Genomic DNA, 26,127 nt, shown 5'->3' with positions numbered 1-26,127 from the left:
GGGTTTGTTAAAATGTGTTCATGTCAACAGGTGAGCGTTCGTATAATATTATGTCTTTTCCCCTATTTTTCCAATTTATTTCTAACACACGCGTCCTGTCTAAGCTCTTGCTACTAACTGTGAATTTAAAATACCTCACCTGGTGCAACAAATCGTAGCACGCGACGCAAACAAAAAAGCTTCCCCATCTGCACCCAAGCTGAGCTTTATGGCTGTGTGAAAGCTCCTCTCGAATGAAAGCTTTGCGGGCTTACACGATGGAAAAGCGTTTTGTCTGAGCCGTTGCTAAGCGGTGCATCGTTCGGTATTTGGTGGAAAATTTATTCTGCAATCTAGGTCGCTTTATGGCCTCCCTTTTCCTTCGTATTAAATGTTCTATCATGTACGTAACTTGTGATAAAGACGATTATACAGTTTGCATTCTAATCTATCAACAATATTGTTTTGCTATAATATCTCACTGCAACAAGTAAGGAACAACAAACTATACCGGACACAAGTTTTGGATATACGTCACTGGACTGAAGGGGATTCTTCTTGTTTTTTTACAGGAACATAAACCCTAACCGAAACGTTTAGCAGATAAGTTTACATTCTTTTAACGAAGCAGATAATACACAATGGTTTAAAGTTTTGCTAGTTGTATCAGTAATTCCAACGGCTAACGGACGATGGCTCCGAACAGTAAAGTCACTTTACAGTTTACCTTTCGGAGGTTCATCTGGCCACCCACTCCTCCTCCTTCACGTGGTGGCCGTCTTGCATCGTTGCAAATCTGCAAATTGTCCCGCATTTCAACGTGTGTGTGTTTAGAGTTGCTTCTTATGTACAAATGGTCAGCAATCTATGGTTGGTGGCAGGTGTAAGTCGTCTTACTACCCATCGATCTATATCTCGATACGCGCGTCTCGTTCGATTACTATCGTGCCTCATATTATCCTATACAGCATTAGGTGTGCGTCTGTGTTTTGTTTTCACTCAGCAAAGAGAGCTTAGAGAGTATTTCCTAGTAAGTAGCGATCACTAAGACACTGTCTTACCAAGTATACATTCGTCCTATCCTAATGGGGAAATCTATCAGCGTTTACGGTCTGCCTGCGGAGAGCAGATAACACTTACAAGTCTAGAGCAGGTCTTGGAAGGGCAGATAGGTGTAACCGGCAAAATGAAAACTTATAGCCCACACGTTGGAATAAAAGGGGTTGAGCAGGGGAAATAGGAATGTGATTAACTATTCTCACACAAAGTATATATCGAACCGTGGGGCATAGAATCGCGCACGTACTCAAACCTCTTCACCTTCGTCCGAGTGCGTCAAGCGAACCTGTGCCGGTTCGATTGTTACTCCATTGACAGCCAACTGCTGATCACGCCAAGGAGTGGTTAGAATTTTCATACGCTAAAAGAAAACCAAAAGCTCAAGATGTAGCTCAATTTCAGCATCGTTGGGTTAAGATACGCACCTGTCGGAAGCTTCCCGGTGTAACAATAAGCTTGTAGCTTGCCATCAACGGTATCATGATCATTGACGATCCCGCTATACACCATCCGAGCACGTTTGCCCATGACGGATACACGTAATCCTCGTAGCTGAGTGGTTCGTGTCCGATCAATCCGTAGATGATGATAAACAGCAGAAACAGCGGTGCCACAAACTTCCAGCAAACGCGCCAGTAGATACCGGGTGCGAAACCAATCATGTCCTTGATGTCGTTACAGAATCGCTCCGTCCCTAAAACGTATAAAATTTGTTCATAAAAGCTCTGTAGATTTATCTCGCCCAATTGAACCGTACCATATATCCAGGACACAGCAATTGCTTCGAAAAACACCGCGATCAGTATGGAATATCCAGCCGCATAACGATCGAGCAGCTGGAAGAAGTAGAATCCACCCTGCGTACAACTCGCCAAACCAACGACAAAGTACAGCGAGAATAGAATCGCCACAAAAATCTCCCGATTGCGTCCAATCTTGGGAAACTCGTCGCTCAGCGCCGTGATGATCGCTTCCGATCCACCGAACTAAAAGATCGCAAAGAAACGCATGCTCAAGCAAGAGGTCTCTGAATTTACTTACCAGCAACACTTACCGAACTATCAAGTCCGAGCGTTAGCAGCATCATGAAGAAAATTAGCGCCCAAAAGATACTTCCCGGCATGGTGGCGATCGCGGCCGGATACACAACAAACACCAATCCCGGGCCCTCGGTGGCCACATCCTTGATGCTTTGTCCACTGGCATGTGCCATGTATCCAAGCACGGAGAAAATGACAAATCCCGCCACAAAGCTGGTAGCCGAGTTGATCAAGCTGGTCAATAGAGCGTCCCTAGAATTGGAAGGAACATTTTTGTGTCACTTAATTGCCCTCAGTAAACGATTGGATCAACTCACTTGTATACATTGTTGTGGTATTTGTTGTAGGAAGCGTAAGCAAGCAATACTCCAAAACCCGGTCCCAAGGAGAAAAACACCTGCGTAGCGGCGTCCACCCAAACCTCCGCATTGTAGATGACGTCAAAGTTGGGCCTCAGATAGTACAGAATACCTTCAGCCGATCCAGGAAGTGTGATGCCACGGACGAGTAGAATCAAGAGTACGGCGTACGGGAAAAGAGCCGTAAACCAAACCACCTTCCCGGAGGTACTGATGCCCTTCCACAGTGAGAAGTAGCAGATGAGATAGACGGCAAGCAGACAGAGCGCCATATCCCACTTGATCGCACCGAGATCGTGTATTCCTTCGCTCTTGTCCAGCTCCAAGATGTAGCGGCTGTGGTGGAGTTGTGAGTGGAAGAGGACAAATGAATATTCATCGACATTTTGCCGCCAATTTTTAATACTTACTTGAAGTACTCCGACGCAGCCGATGCAAACTTTGTATCGTTGATGGTGCTAGTAACGACCGTGGCCGATACATTCGACGCCAAAACTCCGGTTCGGTTTACCGCCTGCACGGAACTATTCCCCGTAAACCCGAACGGTTTACATTCGGCCGTGTTCCAAGTGTTGGAACAATGTGTCCACGGGAGGCTATCGGTGAAGGAGGCGAAGAAAAATCGCAACGACCACGCAATGATGACGTTGTAGTAGAAATCGACGTAGAACGCAATCAGTACGACCGCGTAACCGATGCCCTTGAACAGTGGCACCAGCCGACCCCAGCAGGTGATGGCACCCTTCCGGTTGAACTGACCGAGCGCCAGCTCCATGTAGAACAGTGGAATGCCACCGACCAGTAGCATTATGCCGTACGGTACCAGGAACGCACCTGAAGAAAGTGTGTGAAGCAAGTGCAATAATAAAATGAAGCTGCTTCAACAATGAATCCCCAACGGGATTGGTCGAGATTGTTTCGCATAGTTCGGCGTCGTGGGAACTCCCATTACAGTCACCCCGCGGAAGAGCTTCCCAAGAGGAAAGTGATGCTATGACGATGGCCATAATAGCATTATTATTTCCTTTTCCCTTTTTTTATTGACTTAATCCGGTGAAGGATTCGTCTATCCCACTTGCTACTAGTATCTACTATCATTCTGCTCTAGCCGTGCGATGGCACCAGGAACCATATTGCCCCAACACCGAGCGGACACGAAGAAAGCGAAACGAAGTCGGGAGTTAATAACAGGGACTTAATGTCATCCAGCATCCCAACCCACCCATTTTCCACGCAGGCATCAACATGAAAGGCGGACCATCTTACGGACGTGTTCTTGATGGCAACGGCAACGGAATGGGTGGATAATTTATAAAGGGATGAAGGCCGTTGAAAATGCCGTAACCTAGGCTAACCTACGCCACAACTGAGACGTTGAAGATTATTGTCCCTCGTTGGCGTCTCTCCCTTTTTTTTTATTGGAGGCTCGCTCTGTGCCGAGCGACACTAAAGCGTCTTTTGGAGTAGTTTGCTATTGTGGCGGGCAACCTGGACAGTCGAGTTCCGTGTCCTTCATCTAACGAATGGAGCTGGATTATAAGCGATACTTTACGTTTGATGTTAAAAAGAAAACTTGGGACGATGTATCATGATTTCTTGGCGTAGAATTTTCACACCAGCTTCTAGTAATGTTTAAATGTTTAGCTTTGTTGAACATAACTTTATCGTAATTTGTGAAAGGTTCACAGATCGCGCACCTATCGCGCTTATCGGTGACTTCACCGCGGTCCATCTGCTTCTATTGGAGCGCCATAAAGATAATCCATTGACCATTGACTGATCTATAAAGCATGTTCCCGCCCCATTACGGTCATATAAATCCATCTTTACCATGAATGATCTGATACTGCAAACGATGGCCACCCTCGGCGCAGCGTGACATCGTTGTCGGTTGTTTGTCCCTATCTTTATGACCGATGGGCAAAATTTAGGTTTTGTGATTTTGTTTCTCTGTTTCTTTTTTGTGTCGACACTTCATTTATGTCATCTCCAGTTTTGTGGTTAGCACATCTTATGTAATGGTCAGTTCCGAAAACGGGAACTGATACTAGTTGCTAACGCTTTTTTCGCGGCGCTTTCGACATGCGGCGGTGGCGGTGCATTGTGCACTCTGGTAGGGCTTGCAAGTGGCAACTGCACTAGCACTGGTGAATTCTCAAGGTCGATCGGAACTCGTTGTTTGCGGCATCCCCATATCCTGCGATATCTGATGGTTATTCTGGGAAAGGTGGTCAAATTACATCCGCGATACGCGTTTGGGAACGATAAGCCATCGTCGAGGGGTTGGGGCACCCGATTATCTGGTCAGTATTTAAGCGATGCCCATTAAGGATGACACTTCAGTAATCGCTAGTGCTCTGAAGGCTAGCGATTTTCCGAAACACGCAAACCCAAAACAGAATGAGTGCTAAAGGTAGGTCGTTGCTGCCGGATCAGTTGCTGCGAGCAGGTTGCGTGCAAGTTAAATTAATGAAACCTTTCCGTTCGCAGTTCTGTGGATTATAGCTGTGCTCGTGCTGGTCACCGTATCGGTGGCCAACGGGCAACAGGGACGCTGTGCGGAAGTGGAAGATTTCGGCTATATCCGCAACCAATTCTACTGCTACCGCTTCTACCAGTGTATCGATGGTAATCCCTACCCGCTGCGCTGTCCCGACGATCAGTGGTTCGATGAGGAGCGTCAGGTGTGTGATGATCCGGCCAATGTAACCTGCGAGCTGGATGATCGTCCACCGACCGTTACGCCAACGCCTGGTATTTGCAATGGTGTGGCAGACAATCAGTTTGTCCTGCATCCATTGTTCTGTAACGAGTACTACCTATGCGTTGGTGAGATTGGCTTCCCGATCATGTGCCCGGTTGGGCTGTGGTTCGATCAGACGCGTCAAATCTGTGGCGATCCGGCTGACATCAGCTGCCCGCATGGACGTCCGGGAGCGGCCCGTTGCCGTGATGAGCCAGAATTTGCGCTGGTGCGTAGCGAGTATGCCTGCTACCGGTACTATCAGTGCGTAAATGGATTCCCGTACCCGATGACTTGTCCCGATGGGCTGTGGTTCGATCCCGAGCGTGACATCTGTGACGAGCCGGATAACATTGAGTGTGAGCTGAGACCGGGTACACCAGCTCCTCCAACGCCAGGCATTTGCAACGAAGCACCGAACAATGTTCTGCGACCGAATCCTACTGCTTGCAACAAGTACTACGTGTGTGTCGGTGAGATCGGTTGGTCCAAGTTCTGCCCACTGAACATGTGGTTCGATGAGGCGCGACAGACATGCACGACGCCTGGGTTTACAAACTGCACACTGGGACCGGATCTACCGGCACCGCGCCCGGACAATCCTTGTGACGATCTCCCCAACCTTTCGTTTATCCCGGATGATTTCTTCTGCTATCAGTACTACCAGTGCCGTAATGGATATCCGTTCCCACTCATCTGTCAGGCTGACCAGTGGTTTGATGTGGAGCTGCAGCGATGTGCCGATTATCGTACGGTACAGTGTCAGGTTGAAGATGGCCCTCCACCGACCATTAGGCCGACACCCGGCATCTGTAATGATGTGATCGGTGAGCGATTGGTGTTGCATCCACGCTTCTGCAACCAGTACTACGTGTGCTCGGAACAGGTCGGTATCCCGGTGATTTGTCCCACCGGACTATGGTTCGACGAGGATGCACAGGCCTGCCGCTCGCCACTACTCGTCGACTGTCCGCATGGGGCAACTCCACCGCCTGAGGATCCGTACATGCTTTGTAACGGTGTGGAGGGCTATGGATTGGTGCGTCATCCGAACTACTGCTACCGTTACTACCAGTGCATCGATGGAACGCCATATCCAATGATCTGCGAAGGTGATTTGATCTTTGACCGCGAGCGTCAGGTTTGTGACGAGCAGCAGAACGTTCAGTGTGAAGTTACACCACCGCCGGTAGTGAAGCCTCCGCCCACTGCTGGCATCTGTAACGATGCGCCGAATGGTCGGTTGGAGGGCAATCCTCTGTACTGCAACCAGTACTACATCTGCATCAACGAGATCGGGTGGCGCTTGGTGTGTCCTCCAGGGCTATGGTTCGATGTTGAACGTCAAACCTGCTCGGAAGCGGGCACGATCGAGTGCGGACTGGCACCGGAACGTCCTCCCACCACACCGAACCCTTACGCACCCTGCATTGGCATCCCGAACAATGCGTACGTTCGGGACGAGGCCTTCTGCTATCGGTACTTCAAGTGCGTCAATGGATCACCCTTCCCGATGATCTGCCCCGGTGAACAGTGGTTCGACGATCGCCGTCAGCAGTGTCGTCCGCAGGAGGAGGTTGAGTGCATCATTACGGAACCACCGCCACGTCCACCACCAACACCCGGCATCTGTAATGGAGTATCCAACTCGATCCAAGTGCCGAATCCGTTCAGCTGTAACCAGTTCTACATCTGTGTCGATCAGATCGGTTTCCCACAGGTTTGCCCACCGGCTATGTGGTTCGATGAAGATCGGCAGACGTGTCTGCCTGTTGCCGAAGCAACGTGTGATCTAGGACCGCCGACCACCACTACGATTGCACCCCATCCGTGGGGACAGTGTGACGTTGTGCCCAACTTTAGCTTCGTCCGCAACGAGTACTACTGCTACCGCTACTTCCAGTGTATTGAAGGACGGCCTTACCCGTTGATCTGTCCGGGAGAGCAGTGGTTCAACGAGGAAGAGCAGCGCTGCGACGATCAGGAGAATGTCCGGTGTATCGTAAACCCGTCACCACCGTTGGTACCAGCCACGCCCGGCATCTGTAACGATGTGCCGAACGGTGAGATGGTGCTTAACCCACGTGCCTGCAACCAGTACTACATCTGCGTGGACCAGATCGGTTATCCGTTGCTCTGTCCGCAAGGACTTTGGTTCGATGCACAGCACCAGCGTTGTGCACCGGCTACGCAGGTTTACTGTCCATTGGTTCCCGTCGTAACCACACCGGATCCGTTCGAGCTGTGTGATGGCGTACCCGAGGGAGGATTGCTACGCAACGAGTTCTACTGCTACCGTTACTTCGAGTGTAAGAACTCGATCCCGTATCCGATGATCTGTCGTGCTGGGCTGTGGTTCGATCAGGAACGCCAGATTTGCGACTCACCCAGCAATGTGCCGTGCTTCTTGCGCCCGGGACAGCCGGGCCCACCTGTGGCCACCCCTGACATCTGCAAAGATGTAGCAAATGGACGCTTTGCACGCAACTGGAACTTCTGCAACCAATACTACCTGTGCGTGGACGAGATCGGCTACTCGCAGATCTGTCCCGATGGCCTATGGTACGATGATGATCGTCAGATTTGTGATCTACCCGAGAACGTCCAGTGTCCACTTTCACCGACCACGGTCGCTCCCACCCCTTGGGATCGTTGCGTAGGCGTGGAAGATCTATCCTTCGTGCCGGACGATGACTTCTGCTATCGCTACTATCAGTGCGTCAACGGTATTCCGTACCCGATGATCTGTCCCAACGATCAGTGGTTCGACTACCGACGACAGCTGTGCGATTTTACGCAGAACGTCCAGTGTGAAGTGCACGATGTACTGCCGCCTCCACTGCCAACCGACGGCATCTGTACTGGACTGTCCAACTCGATCCAGGTGCTCCATCCGGTGTTCTGCAACCGGTTCTACATTTGCGTCGATCAGGTTGGATTCCCGCAGATTTGTCCGGCTGGCCTGTGGTTCGATGAGTCCCGCCAGACGTGTGCCAGTCCGACCGAAGTGGACTGTCCGAACGGGCTCACCACCACACCATCACCGATCGAAGGCATCTGTGTGGATGTTCCAGCTGGTACGTACGTGCCGAACCCATTGGACTGTAGCCGCTACTACGTATGCGTTAACATGTATCCGTACTCACTGGAGTGTCCCGGCGGAAACTGGTTCGATCGCAATCTGTTGCGTTGTGTTCCGATCGCTGAGGCGGAATGTGCCGACACGGTTACGACCGTACCGACCCCGGGCGTATGTACCGACCAGGAGGATGGAGTGCGAGTACCCAGCCCGAACAGCTGTTCGCTCTTCTACATCTGTCTGAATGAGATCGGTTCACCATCGTTCTGTCCACCGGGACTGTGGTTCAACGAGGAGCTTCAAGATTGTGACGATCCGGAGAATGTAGACTGCACGCTGGAACCATCGACTACTCCAGCACCGACCGGAGGTGTTTGTGACGGTCAACCGGACGGTCGCTACATGGCCAGCCCTTACTCGTGCACGCAGTTCTACGTGTGTGTGAACCAAATCGGATATCTTTCCGTCTGTCAGCCGGATTTGTGGTTCAGTCAGGCCGCCCAGACGTGTGTGGATCCTTCCGAGTCGGAGTGTACCTTACCTCAAGTGTGATTGGAATGTTGGGTCATTTGGATTATGCCATGTTTATGTTACCGTACAATCGAAGCGATCAATAAATTTAACCACTGCTAGAGGATCGAAGTACCTTAGCAACGAAATAAGGCTCGCTTTGATGTTTTTCTTTCGGGGCGTGTAATGCGTATTGCATAAGCAAAGGCGTTTATGAACGATGGAATATTCTGATCACGTGTTATTGTAATTGAAATTGTTCATAAAACAATCTTAATCGTGACTTTTTCCCCTGTTAGGTTGGTGATTAATAATGCGGCCAGCTTATAATTGTCTATTGGCAATCCCCTGAAGCTAAGCTCTTTAAAGAAAGTCGACAAAAACGCTCGACTTTTAATGTTAAATACTATCGATGAAACACTTTCCACTCCATTAGCCCGGTAGCGATGCGATGCGACTAGCTTCTAAATGCTTTTTTCTCCATCGTTGCGTACACAGCGAGTGTTCTACGCAAAAATCAAACAGGGTGGAAGAATTATTTGTAAGCGCTTCACATCCCGACGCCGGCATTGTGTGTCCGATCGACCTACAGTGCGCTTCGTTTCAGATCCATTTCCTATCGCACGACACAGCCGTCAAGCAGAGTGTGAAAAACACGAAATCATAATTCCAACGGGCAAAGTAGAAAAATGAAAAATATCCAACCACTCACACACCTAAACACTGTTCTCCAGAAGTCTACATCTTCCTTTAGTGTGTTTAAAAAAAAAGAAAAAGGCAACCTGTTGAAGGATGAAAATGGCAAACGCTTCAAAAAAAAAAGTGAAAAACGCAACAAGGCGTTGTGTGTAAGAAACGCGAGAGGAAATGGGAAATAGGGTCATTTTCTTTTGTTCCTACCACGCTTCACAGCAACGCTCAAGAATCGCACTCAGCCTCAATGTGTTTCGATGTTTTCGTACCGAACCGATAAAAGGAGCGTGCAAAAGATAAGAAAGCACACTGACATATTTTACAGTAAAATCGGTGTTGGAGGATTTTTTAGCTTTCCTTTATCGTCTCACGTTGTCTCCCCCGTCCTCCCCCAGCATAAGCATCAAGGCATGCAACAAGTTGTCGAAAGATCCCAACGGAAAGAGATGGAACTGAACGGCCACGAAAGGATACGACTCGTTGAAAGCTGTAATAATTCATCACATTCCAACAGTGCCAACAGTGCCAACGGTCGAAACGTAATCTTCGTACTCAATCGTGTGGCTCTTCTATCGCTCATCATCAACAATTGGAGCCATTCCGTAATCCTCCTTGTCGGGGCGGGATGTCGTTCAAGGCTACTACAGAAGCGAACCCTCAAGACGACCCGTTCTCAGCCGAACCGTTTTCCCCTTGTCGTTGTACGGATGCACGGTTGAGTGACTACGGTTGAATAAAGACATCAACGCCATTAGCGTGAAACTTTGGTTCCTGGCCACTTCCTGACCTGTGCCTCATGACGTACCATTTGCCCGCTGGCCCGGTTCAAAGGCAGCCCGGTTAGAGAAAAGTCGGAAAAGTGGGAGCTTCCGTTCCGTGTCTCTACCAGCGTGTGAGTGAGATCGAGCGAAAGAACTAAAGAAAGGAGGCTCGTCCACACGGTACGAATAAGCATGGCTATTCGTGAGCTAGTACCCGGAGTTCTTACCAGCACTGTGACTACTTGCCAAGCCTCCGGAAAGGAAAAGAAAACGTACCAAACTACCAGGGCCAGGCTTCAGTTCCAACTGTCATCAGTGGCAGGCTTCCGGCTTGATCCAAGGAGTAGGTGAGTTGGAAGATTAGAATTGTGGCGTAAATCTACGCTGTCACATACATTCTCACCACTTCCTGTTTCGCCACGCCACGCGTTTGTGTGCAAACGACTGTTGTATATCCTTGCGGCTAAGAACTAAGAAGGTGTGTACGGGAACAACTATAACCATCGACCTGCGATTGTAAGATGGCCATTTGACACGGCTCAGTTACGCGGGCTGAGTCATTTTTTTGGGTTCTCTGGTGCCCGAAAGTGCGTTCGCTTGTTTGTCACGTTGATATGAACCGTGGGCCAATCCGTTCGTTATGATTTATGTGCTTCAATCGGTGGTTTGTCTCATTCCCTTTTTGCTTGCAGAAGGGAAGCAACATCTTGGACGACGGAGTAAAGCTAACCAGAGTCTGATGCTGTTTGTGTTCTTGTGTGTGAGTCAAGCGTGGATTTTGGGCGGTTATTGTTGATGCGCCAGGAACAGGTTTGGCAGCATACAGTGGAATTTATTCTAATCGTGGCCATTGGAGGGAATTGGTTGGAATTGAACGAAACAGTAAACTAAAGATGGTTGTTGGGAGATACCTTATAACATAAGAATTCCATGAGACCAAAAAAAGAATGAAAAAGCTAGCGGATTTCTGTAGATTTTGATTATGAACGGCTTATACTTGTTGAGCCGTTTCATAGAGCTAAGAGCTTCTTTACTTTACAACGTTTTTAAGCCACCCTAGCAGGTCGTATACCTGACAGAATTGTGAGATTCTTATTTAATGCTACAATTTAATCTTTGCTGAGTCGTCTGAACGGATGGCTGTCTGAATTTATTACTTAGTTTGGAAGCCAAAATGTAAACGAAAATGATGTACCAAGCGTGCTTTTAAGATGCTCAGTTTAAGCGATTATGGATGGCTTCAACTAAACATTTCAGTAAAAAATCTTGTCCAGCAGACGGACATTTGGGCCCAAAGTATAGAACGTAGAAGCTATCAGTGGATCGGGTCTTTCTCATCAAATTTTTCTACGTATCTATCGGATCAGATCATCAACTTCCAGATGAGAGTTCCAGATCAACTGTATCAGATAAGAGAAAATCCAGTTATCCTCTTTTGGAGCGGGCCGTACAAATGGCAGGACTAAGGCTCAAATCCCATCCCGTAGTGAGGAAATACTATTTAACTACGTCATATAAATGAGTGTCGTAGGTCAATAATAGAAGGCCCTCAAGATCTAGCAAAGATCGTTTAGCCAAGAAGAAGAAAAAGCTACTTTATTTAAGTCGTTATTACTCCTTTTTATTTCACAAAACAAGCTTGTAATAAATGATTTTCTTTTCAAATTTTTAATTATTTTTTTTAAACAAAATTAGTCCCATTTATCTGCTCCGTTAACAGTTACCACTGCACAACAACCAACCTAAAACAGAAGAGCGTTATGTGTTGCAATATCAATTTTCTTCCCCGTATCGTAACCAAATTAGATTTCACCGTCGGTAATTAGCTATTAAACGCCGACGATATAACAATTTCTCCAATCGCTTCCGTCCTACTGTTCCCGCCGAACAATACCCATCTGCATAGGGTCGCGCCATTCCCGAAGCTACCGTCACTTCCATTACTTACCACCACCGTTCTTGTAGCAAAGGTACGGGAAACGCCACACATTGGCCAGATCGACAGCGAACCCGATGACCGACAGCAGGAAGTCGACCTTCCCGCTCCACGTTTCCCGCTGCTCGCCATCGTCCGGTTCACCGCCGGCCCCATTTCGTGGTAACAGTCCCGGCCGGCCCTTTGCCTTGATCTGGCCGATGGTGGTCATCGCCAGGGCGGTTCCGTCACTGTCACCACCGACCCCGTTTTCCGCTCCACCGTTCAGCTCCTTCAGCGCGTCCCCGTCGATGGAATCTGTCGATGGAAGACAAGTGAACCGAGAAGGTGGACAGAAAGTTAAAGAGACTGTGCAAAATTATTCTAACTCAATTTACTGCGAAACGGTGCCCGGTTTTTACGATGGGGAATGTATCGATTTGCGTTAAGGAAGCTGTCCAAAAAGCTCCACCGCACGCTGTTTGGTATTTATTTCACTCTGACCTACTCACTCGCTCACGTCGTAACGCCGTTGGACGTTTCGATGACATGTCGGACGGTACTTGAGCGATCCGGGTGGCACATATACCTCCCCCGTCTAGTCCGCCCCACATCAAGAGAGTATTCAAAATTTGAAGGGCCTGCTAATAATAGACCAACTGGACCATAGCATCAGGTCCGGTCCGAGTCTGGTCAGAGATTGGAGCTGAGTGTGTCACCGGGTGTCCACCGGGCGACCAAACAGTCCTCCAAAATTGACAAAGTGTTTGTTAATGTTTTTGATGTTTTATCCTACTTTGGGGCGGGCGTCGATGACGCTTCTAGACTCCGAAACATTCAGACCAACATCCAGAGCACACACCGGGGCATGTCATCATCGAATCCTTCACAGGCCAGCTTCTCGTCCCTCACAGGACCTCCTGGAAAATGACTCCGAGACATTAAAGAACCACTTTCCAACTCATCCCGAGCGAAGCATCTTTCTATCGGTCGAATGCGTCCGACAAAGCTTGCATGGGGTGCCGGTGTAAAGGGCGTGAGCGAGAGAAATTGATTTTTGCCACCCCTTGACGCCGATTTCCACCGAGGACACACATACACCATGGGTATGGAGGATAGGCAAATTTGATTTGTTATGACGTATCGCATCGTACCGATAGCCCATCTCACTTCATTACACGACACATCACAAGAAGCGGGAGTCGGAACCTGGGGGAACAAAGAAAGAACAAGAAGCAACAACAAAAAAAAAGGGCGACAAAACTGAATTGGCAGTCCCGAATGTAAATGTCACTTTACTCGAGCCAGAGAGGCCAAAAATAAAGAAGTCAACCACATCAACCACCATGGAGGAGGATGTTATAATACACTTGTGCTTGTTGCGAAGAATGGAAATGTTCACCAGTCGATACCACCCACCCGTGGGTGGGCGTGGGGTGGAAAATGTTAAGTACTCCTAATTCGATTTCATCCCCCTCTAACCAGCAACCTTCCCCGCGTCCCGAACCATCGGTTTGTTCCTACTGCTTCTTCTGATTGTTTCGTGGTGCGTCTTTCTCTCAAATCTATTTACCAATCAGCTTTGGTTTGAAGCAGTCCCAGCAGGTTTCCATGAAAGTGTGCGCCAAGGATGCAAGAACACACAAAGATAGTCAATCTTCTCTGCTTAGAAATTGAAGAAGTTGAGACTTTGAAGGAAAAGTGTTTGAAGAGCGCCAAGGTGCTGTAGATACTTTTCATTTCCGGGTTTTCTTCCCCCCCATTTTCTTTGGTCGGAGGCAGGGATGAAAGAATTCGGTCGAGATGGAAGCGACTAACCGCACTAGATAACGTTGTCCTGGGGTTTTTTTTTCTCTATTTGTATAATCGCCTGGGAAAAGACCCAATTCGGATCAAGCCTATCTTTAGGCCACGTTGTTAAGGAGTGCACAGTATGGTGCTTTGGGGAGTGCAGCGATTATTATCTTACTTCCTAAACGATTAGCAAACCGTGTTCTCTATTAGAATACAAAAAGCGTGATTGATTGATCAGCGCCTTTTCAAGACACAGAAAACCTACAAGCTAAAACCCACTAGTTCCATGTACAATTGAATAAATTTTATTTCAAATCTCCTCAGCTTAGTTGCTATGGAACAAGGGTGGGACAAGGTGAATTCTAGAACTAGTACAACGTACGTTACACAAGTGACTATGTAATCGTGTGGTTAAAAGTGTGCGATTCTAAGCCAAAACCGCAAACGGCTTACATCGAAGGTTAAATAATGTCGTAGAATGTGTTAGATCTATTATAAAACCTCTACCCTACAATAGTTACCTTTTTTCTGCTTTTTGCGACCCATTTTTCGCTGCTGTACCAACAGTAGTTTCTATCACTAATTCACGGTTTTAAAGGAAAACGCTTCACTTTACATCGACCTATAAATAATTTCACTGTTTCATTCTGCTTATCACACAATAAGAGCACACAACTGCTACTTAAAAAGCGATAAAACAAACAAATTAATAGGTATATGGTTCTTCTAAGAGCGTCTTAAATAAGTGGTTCTTCCCCCCCAGTCTTGCTCGATGACAAGCGTCTCTTGAACGCCGTCATCATCTTGAACGGAAATTCAATTAAAATCTCAAGAATAAAAACATTAACAAGCACACACACTCGCTGTCTTGAAACGAGAGCCTTCGAGGGGAAGCTATAGGTATGGGCACCAACTAATCAACACACTTCATTTGCGACGGTTTATTTAACGACGATACAGTGGCCGGTGGCAAGACTGCCACCACCAACACTGCCAGTTGTTAGGCAGAAAGCTGTCTAACAACTGCCCCTGACCCATCGGCAACCGGGCTGTCTAGGCCTGTCTCAGACCTCCACTGGACATTTGCGAGATAAATAATTAGACTTGATCATTTTGAGGGTTTTTTTTCTTGCATGGTAGATCGTGGATAATCTCGAGCACTGGATGGCTTTTACTAGTTTAAGAATGTCCCAGATTTTGCTAGAGTTCATGTAGTGTGCATGCCATGTGGCCACGAGGAGAAAAGCTTGCAACATATTTGGCCAATTAGTACTACAACGGTTGATTGAAGCTGACACTTTAATTGCATGTCTGCACGAAATTCCTGACTCCTGACAATGTACAATTTTTGTGATGCAAATTAAATTCCAAGCTTAATATAATTATTTGAATTAAAAATACTTTTCTTACAAAAAAAAAACGGCCTTTATTGCCCTCCAAGGATTTAATTTTTTCAATCACTGCCGTTCTTTCATTCATTGCCGATCGTTGCTTTGGTGATTCGATCGTCGTCAGCTACGTACGGCCACCTCCATTAACCTTCAAACCATTCGCACATGTGCAGCCAGGTAGAACACATAATTTGTGCACGATCCGGTACGATTCTCGCCGGATAGAAATCAACCGCTTGGCATCCAAAGTTCCGACGGGTTTCCTTTGACTGGCTGCCCACTTTCATTATTGCCATTTCCGGTTGGCCTCGAATGATGCACTATTGTATTGTTTTTTGCACGTTTGAAAGGCAGTAGTGACAGTTAGTTCCCCCTGTGACGATCGACACCTTTCTAACTCCAACACCACCGAAACGAATCTAGGCGCGATGAAAAATGATCTTCAATCACAACGTTAACCTTCGCCTTCGCCTGACTTACGGTGGATGAGTCAATCGAAATCTAAATGCAAATCTCACAAGCGTTGAAAGTGAAAACCTGTTTCGTGGTCCAAAGGCTAGTCAATAAGATTTCGACTGGCTCGACACTGCTTGTAGCCCTCGGAAGTCTCCTACGCACGCCTTCTACACAGATTCACAAATTCTAGGAGAGCCTGTTTTCGGTGGCTGCGCCTTTACCAATGTAACATTCCAACCAACCAGAACCAGATCGGACGTAAGAACGGCGCACAGGTCAAGCCGGTTTTCTGCGCTGCGTTCGACGTTATGTACAGCTGATCTTTCGGGGTTTATGTTTGTCTGTCTTTCGGGGGGTTTTCTCTTCTCTTTGGGGGCCTTATAAGCCTTACCCGCTGGAAGGCTGTTTGTGTAAATTCCAGAGCTAGCACTACAATCTTCTTCGTAAAATAAAACCGATTGTGCACTGCCAATGTCCTTCAAATGTTCTAAAGGGCGGCAAATATGACGTGTGGAGGTGTGTCGAAAGTAAATAAGTACCATGAGTTGTGTGAAATTCGACAGGTAGTTGAGAGTGGGGTATCGTCATCGGGCCTGCCTCAATTCTTTCATAAGTTATTTTGAGTTTAATTCGTGTATTAATTAAACATTTTCTTATCACTTTGCATTCGCGACACACACGTAGCAAACATGCACGTGGAACACGTATTTAAATTTCCAGCTGCATTTCTTCTAACGCTGCTCCACGCGTAGTAAATATCTCGTTTGCTTTAAATGGATGCAACATGATTTAACGATTTAATTTTATTGCTCCATTGCGCTTCAAGCGCCACTGATTTGGAATAGTTTATGATGGATAAGTTGTAAAAGCAGTTGAACAGTTGAACGGCACGATTTCACGCATTCACATCACACAAACTAGGGTCAATCAGTACGATTGTGGTGCAGTGTGAGGCATCTTTATATTATATCACGCTTTTAACACACTTAACTAATCACTGGTAACTAAACGGACCGTTAATTTCAAATGATGTCACCACAAAATTGAGAAACGTTTAGGAACCTTCTTTCAAGCGGGTTGGGGCGCCTAAATTCGAACGATGTACCGCGTTAAACCCCCGGATCCGAACCGTTCCGGTCTAAGCGAGCAGTTGCGTGCGACTGGCAACAGGCAGAACGAAACTCACACGAGCTGGCCGTTGGTTCCGTTTTCTCCTACTCTAAATCGATGCTTCGTGTAATGACGATTGCGGTGAGATGAAGGAATCGTGGCTAAGCTTCAGTGAGTCCACGAGTGAGTTAAAGTGCAGCGGGGGTTTTTTTGAGGCTCTTTTTATAACAAAAACAATTTCTTTGTGGTATAAATTGATACATAAGCAAAGGCTCCATTGCTTATAAGTAAATTGTCTTGAGAGCAGTTCCATCATCTTCGCATCACGATAAATGGTGGATTTGTTTCTTGCTCAATCGAAAATCATTAGCATGGAAGCGTGACCGCTTCAGAAAAGCCATCTTGCAATGACAGCTGTACATAGTTCCGTTTTTTTTTTGTTTTTCTTTCAGTGAATTCCTCATAATGTTCCTAAGGATGTGTCCTACGGGAATAGAAGACTTATACTATAAAGCAAGCAAATAATTCCTAGCTTCTAATCGGATCATAATGGACCCGACGGGTGGGCACGTGGTGACAAAGCTGTGGGTCTGCTACACGTGGACCAGTTTAACCACAGAATCCTTTTATACATTAAAAGCTGGCAAAATTTACATCTTAAAACACACCTCCATAAGGAGTAATGTAGTTAAAAAAAATAATAACCACAGAAAGTTTCTCCCTTACAGTGAAATGAAGCTTTTAAAGGTGCCAAAAAAGGTGTTAAAAATTACTACAAGAATTTGTTGCTTTAAGGTACTGAAGAAGAAGTTATGCTAAAATGCTATCAAATTTCTAACACCCGTCAATAAATGGCCAACTTATCAATCCGTCCCAAAAAAAAACCACAAGCTGATTGAATTTTCTAAATTTGTTTCACCACAGAAAAGCGAATATTTTTCCGGTCTTTCCTCACTCGAGCTCAATCAGTTCAACACTACTGAAGCAGTCCTGCTCTCTGCTGCCCTGCCGGTGTGCCAACGAGCCACGCCAATTCGTTTCCCAGCGTCGCTAGATTAGCAACGAAAACAATCATAACCACAGATTTATAGCTCATTTCCTTCTTGCTACTGCCAGAACTTTGGTATCCCTTTTCCGGGACGTTGGTTGCATTCCTGTCTCGATATTGCTCTACGACCTCTAACCCTCCCTTGGCTTCTGCTTTACTCTACCCTCCCTTTTTCGGTGAGTTCCTGATGCTGGCAGAAATCATCAAAAACCGCATCATATTGCCCTGCTTGTTAAAGCTGCTGGGCGAGAGAATGGTTTTATTTACTGCTCGACCCAAATCCGTCGACTCCGATTTCGATAATCGGCTGCAAACTGATTCGGTGCTTGTGGTTTTGAACCAGTCCGGAGGATTAGTGCATCGCAGCTTGCAACAGGTACACACAATGCAGTGGGCAGCGGAAATTAGTTGAAGAGTTTTGGTGGGCTGGCAGGTAATTGAAATATTTCCCGCTATTAGTGCAAAACAACAAGTGCCGAAGGGTCGAGAGTTGAAATCGCGTAACGTAACGAACCGTGCGCTAAACCACTTAGAACCAGAACTTTGTCCGAGCCAGTTTGTAAGGAGTACTAGAAGCATGCTGTACCGTTGATCTGTATCAGCGCCCTCTTGTGGGTAATTGTTTAGTGTTTCCAACGTGATGGATAGGGGTGTACAGCTACCATACTAACCTGACGACTTGTCCGTGCCCTTCACTGGCGTTTCCAGCAGTCTCAGCTTCTCCCGTGGATCATCTAGCTCGAACATCCAGCTTGCTTACCGCACTGGCGCACCGTCACTCGAACAGAACTCGAAACACTGAACACCACACCAAACTCTAGTTCCTCGCTTCTAAAGCTAACCTGTGGCAGAGGAACAACAAACCAGATGCTTGGCCCAACCTAACTTCCGATCCTTCCGATCGGGATGCTTCACCAGCGAAGTGAGAACGTCTAGATCACAACTGCCATTACCAGTCCTTTTCCCAACACGCACCAAATCCACTCAAATCATCCACTACCACATGGGTAACGTGCTGCCATTTTGCCGTTGGACATGCTGATGCGTTTTCACACGTGTCCTTTATGCAGCCCGGAGGTAATTGGTTTGTACTGTAACGCTTTTCCTTTAGTTTTAGTTTCACAACCACTGGCCAGTACTTTTCTTGGTACGGCTTTCAAAAAATGCTCTCAAAAGAAAGCAAGCAAACGGTCCAACAACACCAAGTCCTTTTGGCTTCCGGGTTGCTCCGACCTGCTTGCCACACCGGGACGAAACAACTAGCGACACGCTGGCTGGACGACTTGCCCTTTTATAGCGGTCTACTGGCTCCTGACGAAGAACCGACGATGGCGGCGCGAGACCCGATCCTGCGCTACAGAATCGCGGGAAAAAAACAGCTACGATTGCGTCGCGTCTTTGTTGTGTGTGTTTCTGGGAGTGTATAGTGGGAGTTATCAGATTTTCTTTCTATGTGTACTTCTTGTTCTTATTTTTTTAGTTAAACAAACTTTTTTACGTGATATCGAGTTGTTTCTCTTAAAAAACATATTTTTCTTATCGTGTTGAAATGTGATTCATCCTTTTTCCGCTCTAATAAGTCGCAGTCTGATGTAATAGTGGTAGAAACTTCAAGCTTTTTACACGAGCGAACCGGTATCAAATCCCAACTGCATCGTAACCTTGTACACAGGACTGACCATGCTGTTGAGTGTAAATTAGAACAGGTAATACATAAATAACATGCCAAGCCCTTGTAAGGGTTTATAGTATAAGAAAATAAGAAGAAAAATATAAGTAAATTTAAAAGAATTTTTTGCTTTTGTTAACACTTTAGGAAACGAACCCTGCATTAACGGATTTATTTTGCTGACAATGAGCAGGGCGGGCACAGTGGGCGCTTGATAACCTACAAAACATCCCTCCTTAGAGTGTATTATTCTATCGAAACAATCCTTTTCTATGCCCCGAGAAGCCTAATAATACTATACAATGCAATGAAACCATTGCATTCGATTCAATTTTATTAGTTTTTCAAATAAAATCCATCTTTTTCCTACCAGAGGTGTCAAACGACTGTCATTCCCAGGCAAATTGTCAAAAAGCTTTCACTAGAACACCGCCTCATCGCGGCCCCAGCGCATTTGTTGATGTTTTGACAACTGTGTTCGGAAGCGAGAAGGGTGTCTGTCTGTGTTTTTGTGTGTTGTGTGCGTTTTTTTCCTTCTCGGACCTGCAGCAGCTGCAAAATTGCCACATTAGCAAAACAATTCGGTGTGAAAACTTTCGCCCAAACGTCTCGCTTTGTTCCTAGCCACTGGCCAGCACTGTGATCCGCGCCCGATGCACCACACCGAGGTAAATCTAAGAATGTAAATATTTACAACCCCGGGGGTTACCGAAGGCTTTCAAGGGAGAAGGTCGCGCGTAGGAAAAAACACAAGCATTCGGGGTTGTTGGAGGGGAGGAGGGAGGAGACCCGCTAAACCCCTTCCTCCCTTCGGACGGATGTTGTTGTGCCCGTTTTGGGGGGATAGTGCGAAGACTAGCGGACGACTCAAGACTGATGGTGCTGTACGGTACAATCCGGTTTCTGCAGCCAGCGTGTGATGATATCACCGATCCGCGTGAAGAAGACGACGCACGGTGCTCTGAAAAGTGGAGCTTGTGAAGTTTGCGACCTACTAAAAGCTATCAAAACACACCCCAATTCCCAAACCGGAGAACCATTCTACCACCGGTTGCACTGTTGCGGGCTCAATTTCGAAGTTCAATCAGTGATCAATCTTATCTAAAAGTTTGCAAAAAACTTTTTCCTCCCCCCTGTTGCTGTTGGATCGGTTGCTTTCTATTGTCTCAGCGCGATCGGGTGCGACAAACCAATACTACCAAGTTTGTGAACACTGAGCGTCAGACAAACGCGTTCCCGCAAATGTGTAAAGTCCACGTAAGTGTTTACATTCGCCCCGTACAGTAATCACAGGTGTTTTTTTGTGGGAAGGAAAAACGAAGGCTTCAAGGTAGCATTTTTCCACCACAGAAGAGTGTGTCGTTCTTGCAATCTTGTCTGGCTGCGTGTTACAGAATTGTCCGAAGTAATCGAAGTTTATGCAGCGAGAAACAAGTTCGTGTGGATTAAAGTTACGTTTTCTATCTTCCACTGTTTCGTTTTAGGGTCATTAGAAGGGAAAAACGTTACTGTTTCCAGTTCTACTAAATCTCCAGTGATACAGAAAGATACATTCCTCGTTCGATCGAAGCTTTATGTGTTGCTAGTAACTTCGCAATTGTTTTGTAAAAGCTACAACATACTCGTTCGGCGATAAAAATGGCAGACGAATTCGATGCGTGCGAATGCTTCTGGAGTCATGAAATCGCTATGAGGCGGTTGTTGTCACTGGTAAGTACTCTGTGCGCCCACAAGTCCAGATAAGCAGCGGTCGTAATGTGTTTTGTTCTGTCGTTTTAGCTGCGCCAGGGACAGTCCTACTGCAATGATAACGAATGTACCGACCGTAAGTATATCCCCACAATGTTAGACGTGTAAGGAATTTCTTTGTGCATGAATCAAATGTCGTTTTCATTTTAATTAAAGAAAGATAAATAGTTATCTTTCTCCATAAGCCCATCCACCGTAAACAAAGTCTTTAACTAAAAGAAACTATTTTCTGTTTAAAATTTTTCAAAACAAACAAAACCACGGTACAAAAACCCAGTTCCCAGTCTTCCGAGCGCAACCGGTGGCACAAACTTTTTCCTAATCATCATGGCCCTGATTTTTATGGCCGTCATGTACGTGATGAGGCCAGCGTCGATGCGGCGAACGAACGACCTCAACAAGTCCCTACCGCCACCATCGAACGATGTAAGTTGCATCTTTTATTTTACTGCGCCACTGCGATTTTCCTCACTCATATCCACCCATTGTCCCAGGGTCCGAATAATGACGGTGCACCACCGTCCATATCCTGAAAGATGAACCCCTTTTAGCTGCCAACGTGAAAAGCACAACCAGACCCGGACCTGTAACGCCGCTACAAGCCCCCGCGTGTGGTCGTAGTCCCGCACTGCATTTTCCTTCCCCATTTTCTAGACAATTATCCGCATGATATAGTACCAGCGACTGGCGCGACGGGTTGACAAAGGGTTCGATTCCTCTTTGGCCCATAGCACACACACACTTCTTCCAACAGCAGCAGCAGCACCGTCGTACACCTAATATATAGTTCAAATTTGCAATATTTTGTTTATTAGCGTTTTACGCATTCCCAAAGCTATTTTCCTACTTTATCTTACAATCTACCAATCTCTCCGGAGTGCGTATCCAAGAGGCGCATACGGGGGGCGTACATTGTGATTATTTTATTTACCAAGAGCTCCTATCTCTATTCCGGCATCAGTGGTTATTGTGCATGCAAATGTTTGTTTTCGTTTCTTTAATTGTCCTTTTTTGTTTGATTTTGTTTAATCCTTGTTTACACTGCAATAAAACGAATGTACAATTCACGCAACGCTCTTTTGCAACATCGGTGCGCCGACAGCAGGGAAAGAAGCTATGGGAGCCTGTATGTTTCTAAGGCATCCACTAGCGTGACGAGTGAATATATTGAATGGTTTAGAAATTCTGATTGTATGTACACAATTTCTCTAACTAAGTAGTACAATTGAGCCAACAGCTTTTGTTTCCCTTTTCAAAATTAAATCGTACATACTCGTACTCAAGATAATTATTGTCGTGCAATTGGTACAAACAAAAAAGACAGGAAAGAGAGACTAGCTGACCGGTTCCCCAGCCGTGTACAGCCTGGCCTAGGGATGAATGTTCTGTCTCATAGTGGGAAATAAAATTCAAAATCTATAACTCGTACTGTAAAGACGGATGCTGGATGCGTCGGTTCATCCGAAATTCAACTCTTCTCCATTTTTACCTTGTGACTGCTGTCCGTAAAGATCTGCCAGTTGTATCTGTAAATTTCGTTGCCTCGTTCATTCCCGATCATTCACGATCTACCACGTGTAGATAGTTGCCGACAAATGATAAGAATTAGGACCTTCTCGAATTTCCCTTCGTTCTTTGACATGGTCCCATTTCTCGGATAATGGACTTTGGGTCACATAACCTTAGCGGTGGAGTTCTGTGATAATTCTTCCCCCAGTGCTAATACAAAGTCACGCTAGCTTGCTTCAGCTGATATGTATTTAGTATTGGTAAGAGCTGATTCAAAGTGTCTGATGTAACTATTTCTTGGAGCTGGTGATATTATCCCTTGATTATCTGGAAAGACATAATGTTTGGGGCACATAAAGATTCGAACGTATGACTATTTCCAGGATTAATAATCGGATCAACTATTTCTAGTTAAAAAAAAAACAACAGATGAGCGCTTCAATGCAATAAACCATCATACATATATTGGCATCAACGTAGAACCGGAACCTACCAGAAGCTTCCGGCTGTCTGACGCTGCACACCTTCCATCAATTAACAATCATAACATAATTCGTTGATTTCATTACAAAGCTGAGCCTTTAAGCTCGCAAGAGCATTTAAAAGACGATAGACGCCTCAGTTCGGTAACGATTGCTACGTAGTGGAAATAATTTACACAATATTAAAATGGGGTTTCTGCACCACACGCATTCGCACACAAATGTCCTAGACTTCCTGAGTTAGTTAAAACCGTTGGCCGGAAATGTTGTATGGAGATCTTCGGAAAGTGCGCGCTTACTTTCTTCTGATCGAACCACACATAATGACTATCCGTGGCCTGTAACTCTACCCTCTACTCTATAAGAACATTTTGCTAATGAGGCGATGCTTGTACCTGATTCTAAAATACGAAGACAATAGTACCGATAGAGAGGGCGACTGCTACCGTGTTGATCCTTAAGCCTACTTGAATGAGTTTTGACAATGTTTCGTATTCCGTGCCATTATCTTGAGTTCGGTGTTGTATGAATCGGGTATGTTCTACTACTCTCCACTGCCGTGCAACAGCGTTCAGAGACATCAACTACTTAAAACACCCTAGAATAATCTGACTCCAACTCTTCTCTAAGCATGACTCGGAATTGGCTGTTGGAAGTGATGGTTATTGTGGCGATTCGAGTTCGCATGCGATTGACGATTATCATTGTGGTTCTTCAGAGACTGTTGATTCTGTCCACCGTTCTGTTGGTTCTGGTTCTGGTTTTGTCCATTTCCTCCGCGACGACGACGCGAATTACGCTGATAGAAACGCTTTCCGGGCGATCCTCCTCCGTTGCGCATATTCGACTCAGGCGAGGTTGGACCGTTGTAGAACTGCTGCTGTTGCTGGTTCTGATGGTGGTTTTGCTGCTTGTTCATCATATTGTTTCCGTTGTGGTTATTGTTAAAGTTCTTCTGGTTGTTTTGGTAGCCGTGGAAGGGCTTTCGGTTTTCCTTTGCCATCTGAGAGTTTCCATTCTGTTGCTGAGGAACGTTGCTATTCTTGTTCGAAAAGAAGGGTTGTCCTAGAAGAGAAAGAATAGGAGTCGAGCATTAAAATAAAACAATTCCTCCATTCGCAAAACACATCATACCTCGGGAAGGACGACGCTTCATGCGCTTCACAATCGGCTTAAATGCTTGCTTGTCCGGATCGTAGTGGCAGTCAAGCAGTTCGACCAGCTCGGTGCGTTCCTCTTCCTTCAACTCTGCGATCTCGTTGATGATGGCTTCCATTCCTTCGCGTTTCTTTTCTTGCCAGAGCTGACGCAAAGATTCGTAATTGTGGCCAGATTCAGCCAGTACTCGTCTGTACGTAACAGCCTTAACCCTGGAAAAAACGAACATTTCTATCGAAGATCATCTCCAAGAAAAAGGACAACATCCTTCCACTTACCTATGGTAGATTGTCGTCTTAAAATAGAGCAAAAATACCGGTCTCAATGAATTCTGACGCACCAGAATCTTCTCCTGCTCGTCAAGCTCGGATATCTCATTGGAAATAGGCGAGGCATATTCACAAAGCACTGTGCACATCTTTTCACGATCCTCTTCGGTTAAAGGACGAGAAGCAGAGCTGTTCGAAGTACCCGCTGCAGCTCCTTCTTTTTTCTCATTCTCTTTTTGGGCAGTTTCCTCTTCTACCGTCTGTCCAGCGTTTTCAGTTGTCTGATCACCTTCTACCTTCACGGCATCATCAGCGGTGGAGGAAGAGCTGGCGACTTCTTCAGAATTGGCCGAAACATTTGGTTCTGTTTCGGTTGGTGATGAAGCAGACGCAGTATCCTTCGGTTCAGCTATGAAAAGAAAATTTATAGTTCGCATTAGTACCAAGGCAACCATCTTTTCTCTTGCTTACAAAATGGTGTCTACGCCATCTTACTCACCAGTTGCTAAGCATCTAGAAATTTCAAACGCCATCCTCGCACGGTACGCCGCGTTTCCTTCAAATCCTTCCCGAGAACCTTCTTTTTCATCCAAAACTATCATTGCCAGCTGACGTATGGTCAAATACTTGATAGTTTTAGTACACTTCTCTTCGGCCAATTTGAACCCATTCACAAACGACTTGACCGTCTCAGCAAAGCGATCCAACAACTTGTACTTTTTCAACGCTTCGATCACCATATACGGTACGAATTTTCGTTGTTCGTGATACACAAGTACGATGCCCTCGGATCCTTCATCTTCACGACGACGTTCCTCAAGCCAATCGAGGAATTCATTCAGTGCTGCAATTTCCATCTTGGTCTTCATGACACGGTACGTCTGCATGCTCTTCAGCATGCGGAAAAATCCCACCGTGATCACTCGAACCTGATGGCGCTGACGGGCAGCCGGGTTCAGATTCATCAGTGGCATTATGTACTGCGCATACTGTTTGTCCGGGGTGAAGGCCGAGATCTGTACGATCTCATCGATAAGTCTACGACCCGTCGTATCTATATCGATACCAATCAAGGTGTACTTGCCATGTGGTAACGGATTTGTATTAATCGATACGTCGGTTTTGTCGAATTTCGAGGACAACACACCGGCTGGCGTGTCGCACTCATCGAAACTACTATCGTCATAGTGCTGCTCCTCGTCAACACCAACCTTCGATTCTTCTACACCAGCCACCATTTTGTACAACCTGTTCAGTGTATGAAATTAAAACATGCGGTTTAATATTTGCACTACACACGGCGAAAAACTGTTTAGCGTTCTTACCTTTGGATAAAAAGCACTTAAAATCACTG

The 26,127-nt window shown here is 46.3% G+C and overlaps 3 protein-coding genes across 5 annotated transcripts; 1 reads left to right on the top strand and 2 right to left on the bottom strand.

Annotated features, from left to right (window-relative positions):
- Nucleotides 1-1,234: 1,234 nt before the first annotated feature.
- On the bottom strand, nucleotides 1,235-18,748 carry LOC126561767 (sodium-dependent dopamine transporter). Of its 3 annotated transcripts, XM_050218079.1 has the most exons (8): nucleotides 18,609-18,748; nucleotides 12,172-12,456; nucleotides 2,848-3,271; nucleotides 2,396-2,773; nucleotides 2,093-2,330; nucleotides 1,796-2,024; nucleotides 1,464-1,732; nucleotides 1,235-1,399 (listed from the first exon to the last, which is right to left on the bottom strand). In XM_050218079.1, exons 1-8 carry the CDS (start codon nucleotides 18,682-18,684, stop codon nucleotides 1,286-1,288), a joined length of 2,013 nt encoding a protein of 670 aa, XP_050074036.1. In that variant the 5' UTR covers nucleotides 18,685-18,748; the 3' UTR covers nucleotides 1,235-1,285. The 3 variants fall into 3 exon arrangements, with proteins under 3 accessions (XP_050074036.1, XP_050074034.1, XP_050074035.1); XM_050218077.1 differs by having other exon boundaries at nucleotides 1,464-2,024; XM_050218078.1 differs by lacking the exon at nucleotides 18,609-18,748 and adding an exon at nucleotides 14,454-14,481 and having other exon boundaries at nucleotides 1,464-2,024.
- Nucleotides 18,749-21,224: 2,476 nt separating this feature from the next.
- On the top strand, nucleotides 21,225-21,958 carry LOC126563391 (small integral membrane protein 14). The gene is made up of 4 exons (XM_050220029.1): nucleotides 21,225-21,316; nucleotides 21,386-21,431; nucleotides 21,633-21,781; nucleotides 21,850-21,958. The coding sequence occupies exons 1-4, from the start codon at nucleotides 21,245-21,247 to the stop codon at nucleotides 21,886-21,888; spliced, it is 306 nt and encodes a 101-aa protein (XP_050075986.1). The 5' UTR covers nucleotides 21,225-21,244; the 3' UTR covers nucleotides 21,889-21,958.
- A 2,007-nt stretch (nucleotides 21,959-23,965) lies between these two features.
- On the bottom strand, nucleotides 23,966-26,127 carry LOC126561885 (maternal protein exuperantia-like). The gene is made up of 5 exons (XM_050218246.1): nucleotides 26,099-26,127; nucleotides 25,273-26,021; nucleotides 24,783-25,182; nucleotides 24,481-24,716; nucleotides 23,966-24,411 (listed from the first exon to the last, which is right to left on the bottom strand). Exons 2-5 carry the CDS (start codon nucleotides 26,009-26,011, stop codon nucleotides 23,972-23,974), a joined length of 1,815 nt encoding a protein of 604 aa, XP_050074203.1. The 5' UTR covers nucleotides 26,012-26,021; nucleotides 26,099-26,127; the 3' UTR covers nucleotides 23,966-23,971.

Source organism: Anopheles maculipalpis, chromosome 3RL, assembly GCF_943734695.1.
Source record: "Anopheles maculipalpis chromosome 3RL, idAnoMacuDA_375_x, whole genome shotgun sequence".
In the NCBI taxonomy this organism is placed as follows: Eukaryota; Metazoa; Arthropoda; class Insecta; order Diptera; family Culicidae; genus Anopheles; species Anopheles maculipalpis.
The sequence above is the reverse complement of the archived record's forward strand: the minus strand, read 5'-3'. Positions and strand labels throughout refer to the sequence as shown.

Excerpts from the sequence above, each read along its gene's own strand:
- LOC126561767 (XM_050218077.1), bottom strand. The coding sequence starts at position 18,684 with ATGTTCGAGCTAGATGATCCACGGGAGAAGCTGAGACTGCTGGAAACG. Across the intron at positions 2,331-2,395 it reads TACCACAACAATGTATACAA|GGACGCTCTATTGACCAGCT; the intron begins GTGAGTTGATCC and ends TTCCAATTCTAG. Across the intron at positions 1,400-1,463 it reads CACCGGGAAGCTTCCGACAG|CGTATGAAAATTCTAACCAC; the intron begins GTGCGTATCTTA and ends GTTTTCTTTTAG.
- LOC126563391 (XM_050220029.1), top strand. The coding sequence starts at position 21,245 with ATGGCAGACGAATTCGATGCGTGCGAATGCTTCTGGAGTCATGAAATC. Across the intron at positions 21,432-21,632 it reads TGATAACGAATGTACCGACC|TTCCCAGTCTTCCGAGCGCA; the intron begins GTAAGTATATCC and ends ACAAAAACCCAG. Across the intron at positions 21,782-21,849 it reads TACCGCCACCATCGAACGAT|GGTCCGAATAATGACGGTGC; the intron begins GTAAGTTGCATC and ends CCATTGTCCCAG.
- LOC126561885 (XM_050218246.1), bottom strand. The coding sequence starts at position 26,011 with ATGGTGGCTGGTGTAGAAGAATCGAAGGTTGGTGTTGACGAGGAGCAG. Across the intron at positions 25,183-25,272 it reads TTCTAGATGCTTAGCAACTG|CTGAACCGAAGGATACTGCG; the intron begins GTGAGTAAGATG and ends TTCTTTTCATAG. Across the intron at positions 24,412-24,480 it reads GAAGCGTCGTCCTTCCCGAG|GACAACCCTTCTTTTCGAAC; the intron begins GTATGATGTGTT and ends TTTCTCTTCTAG.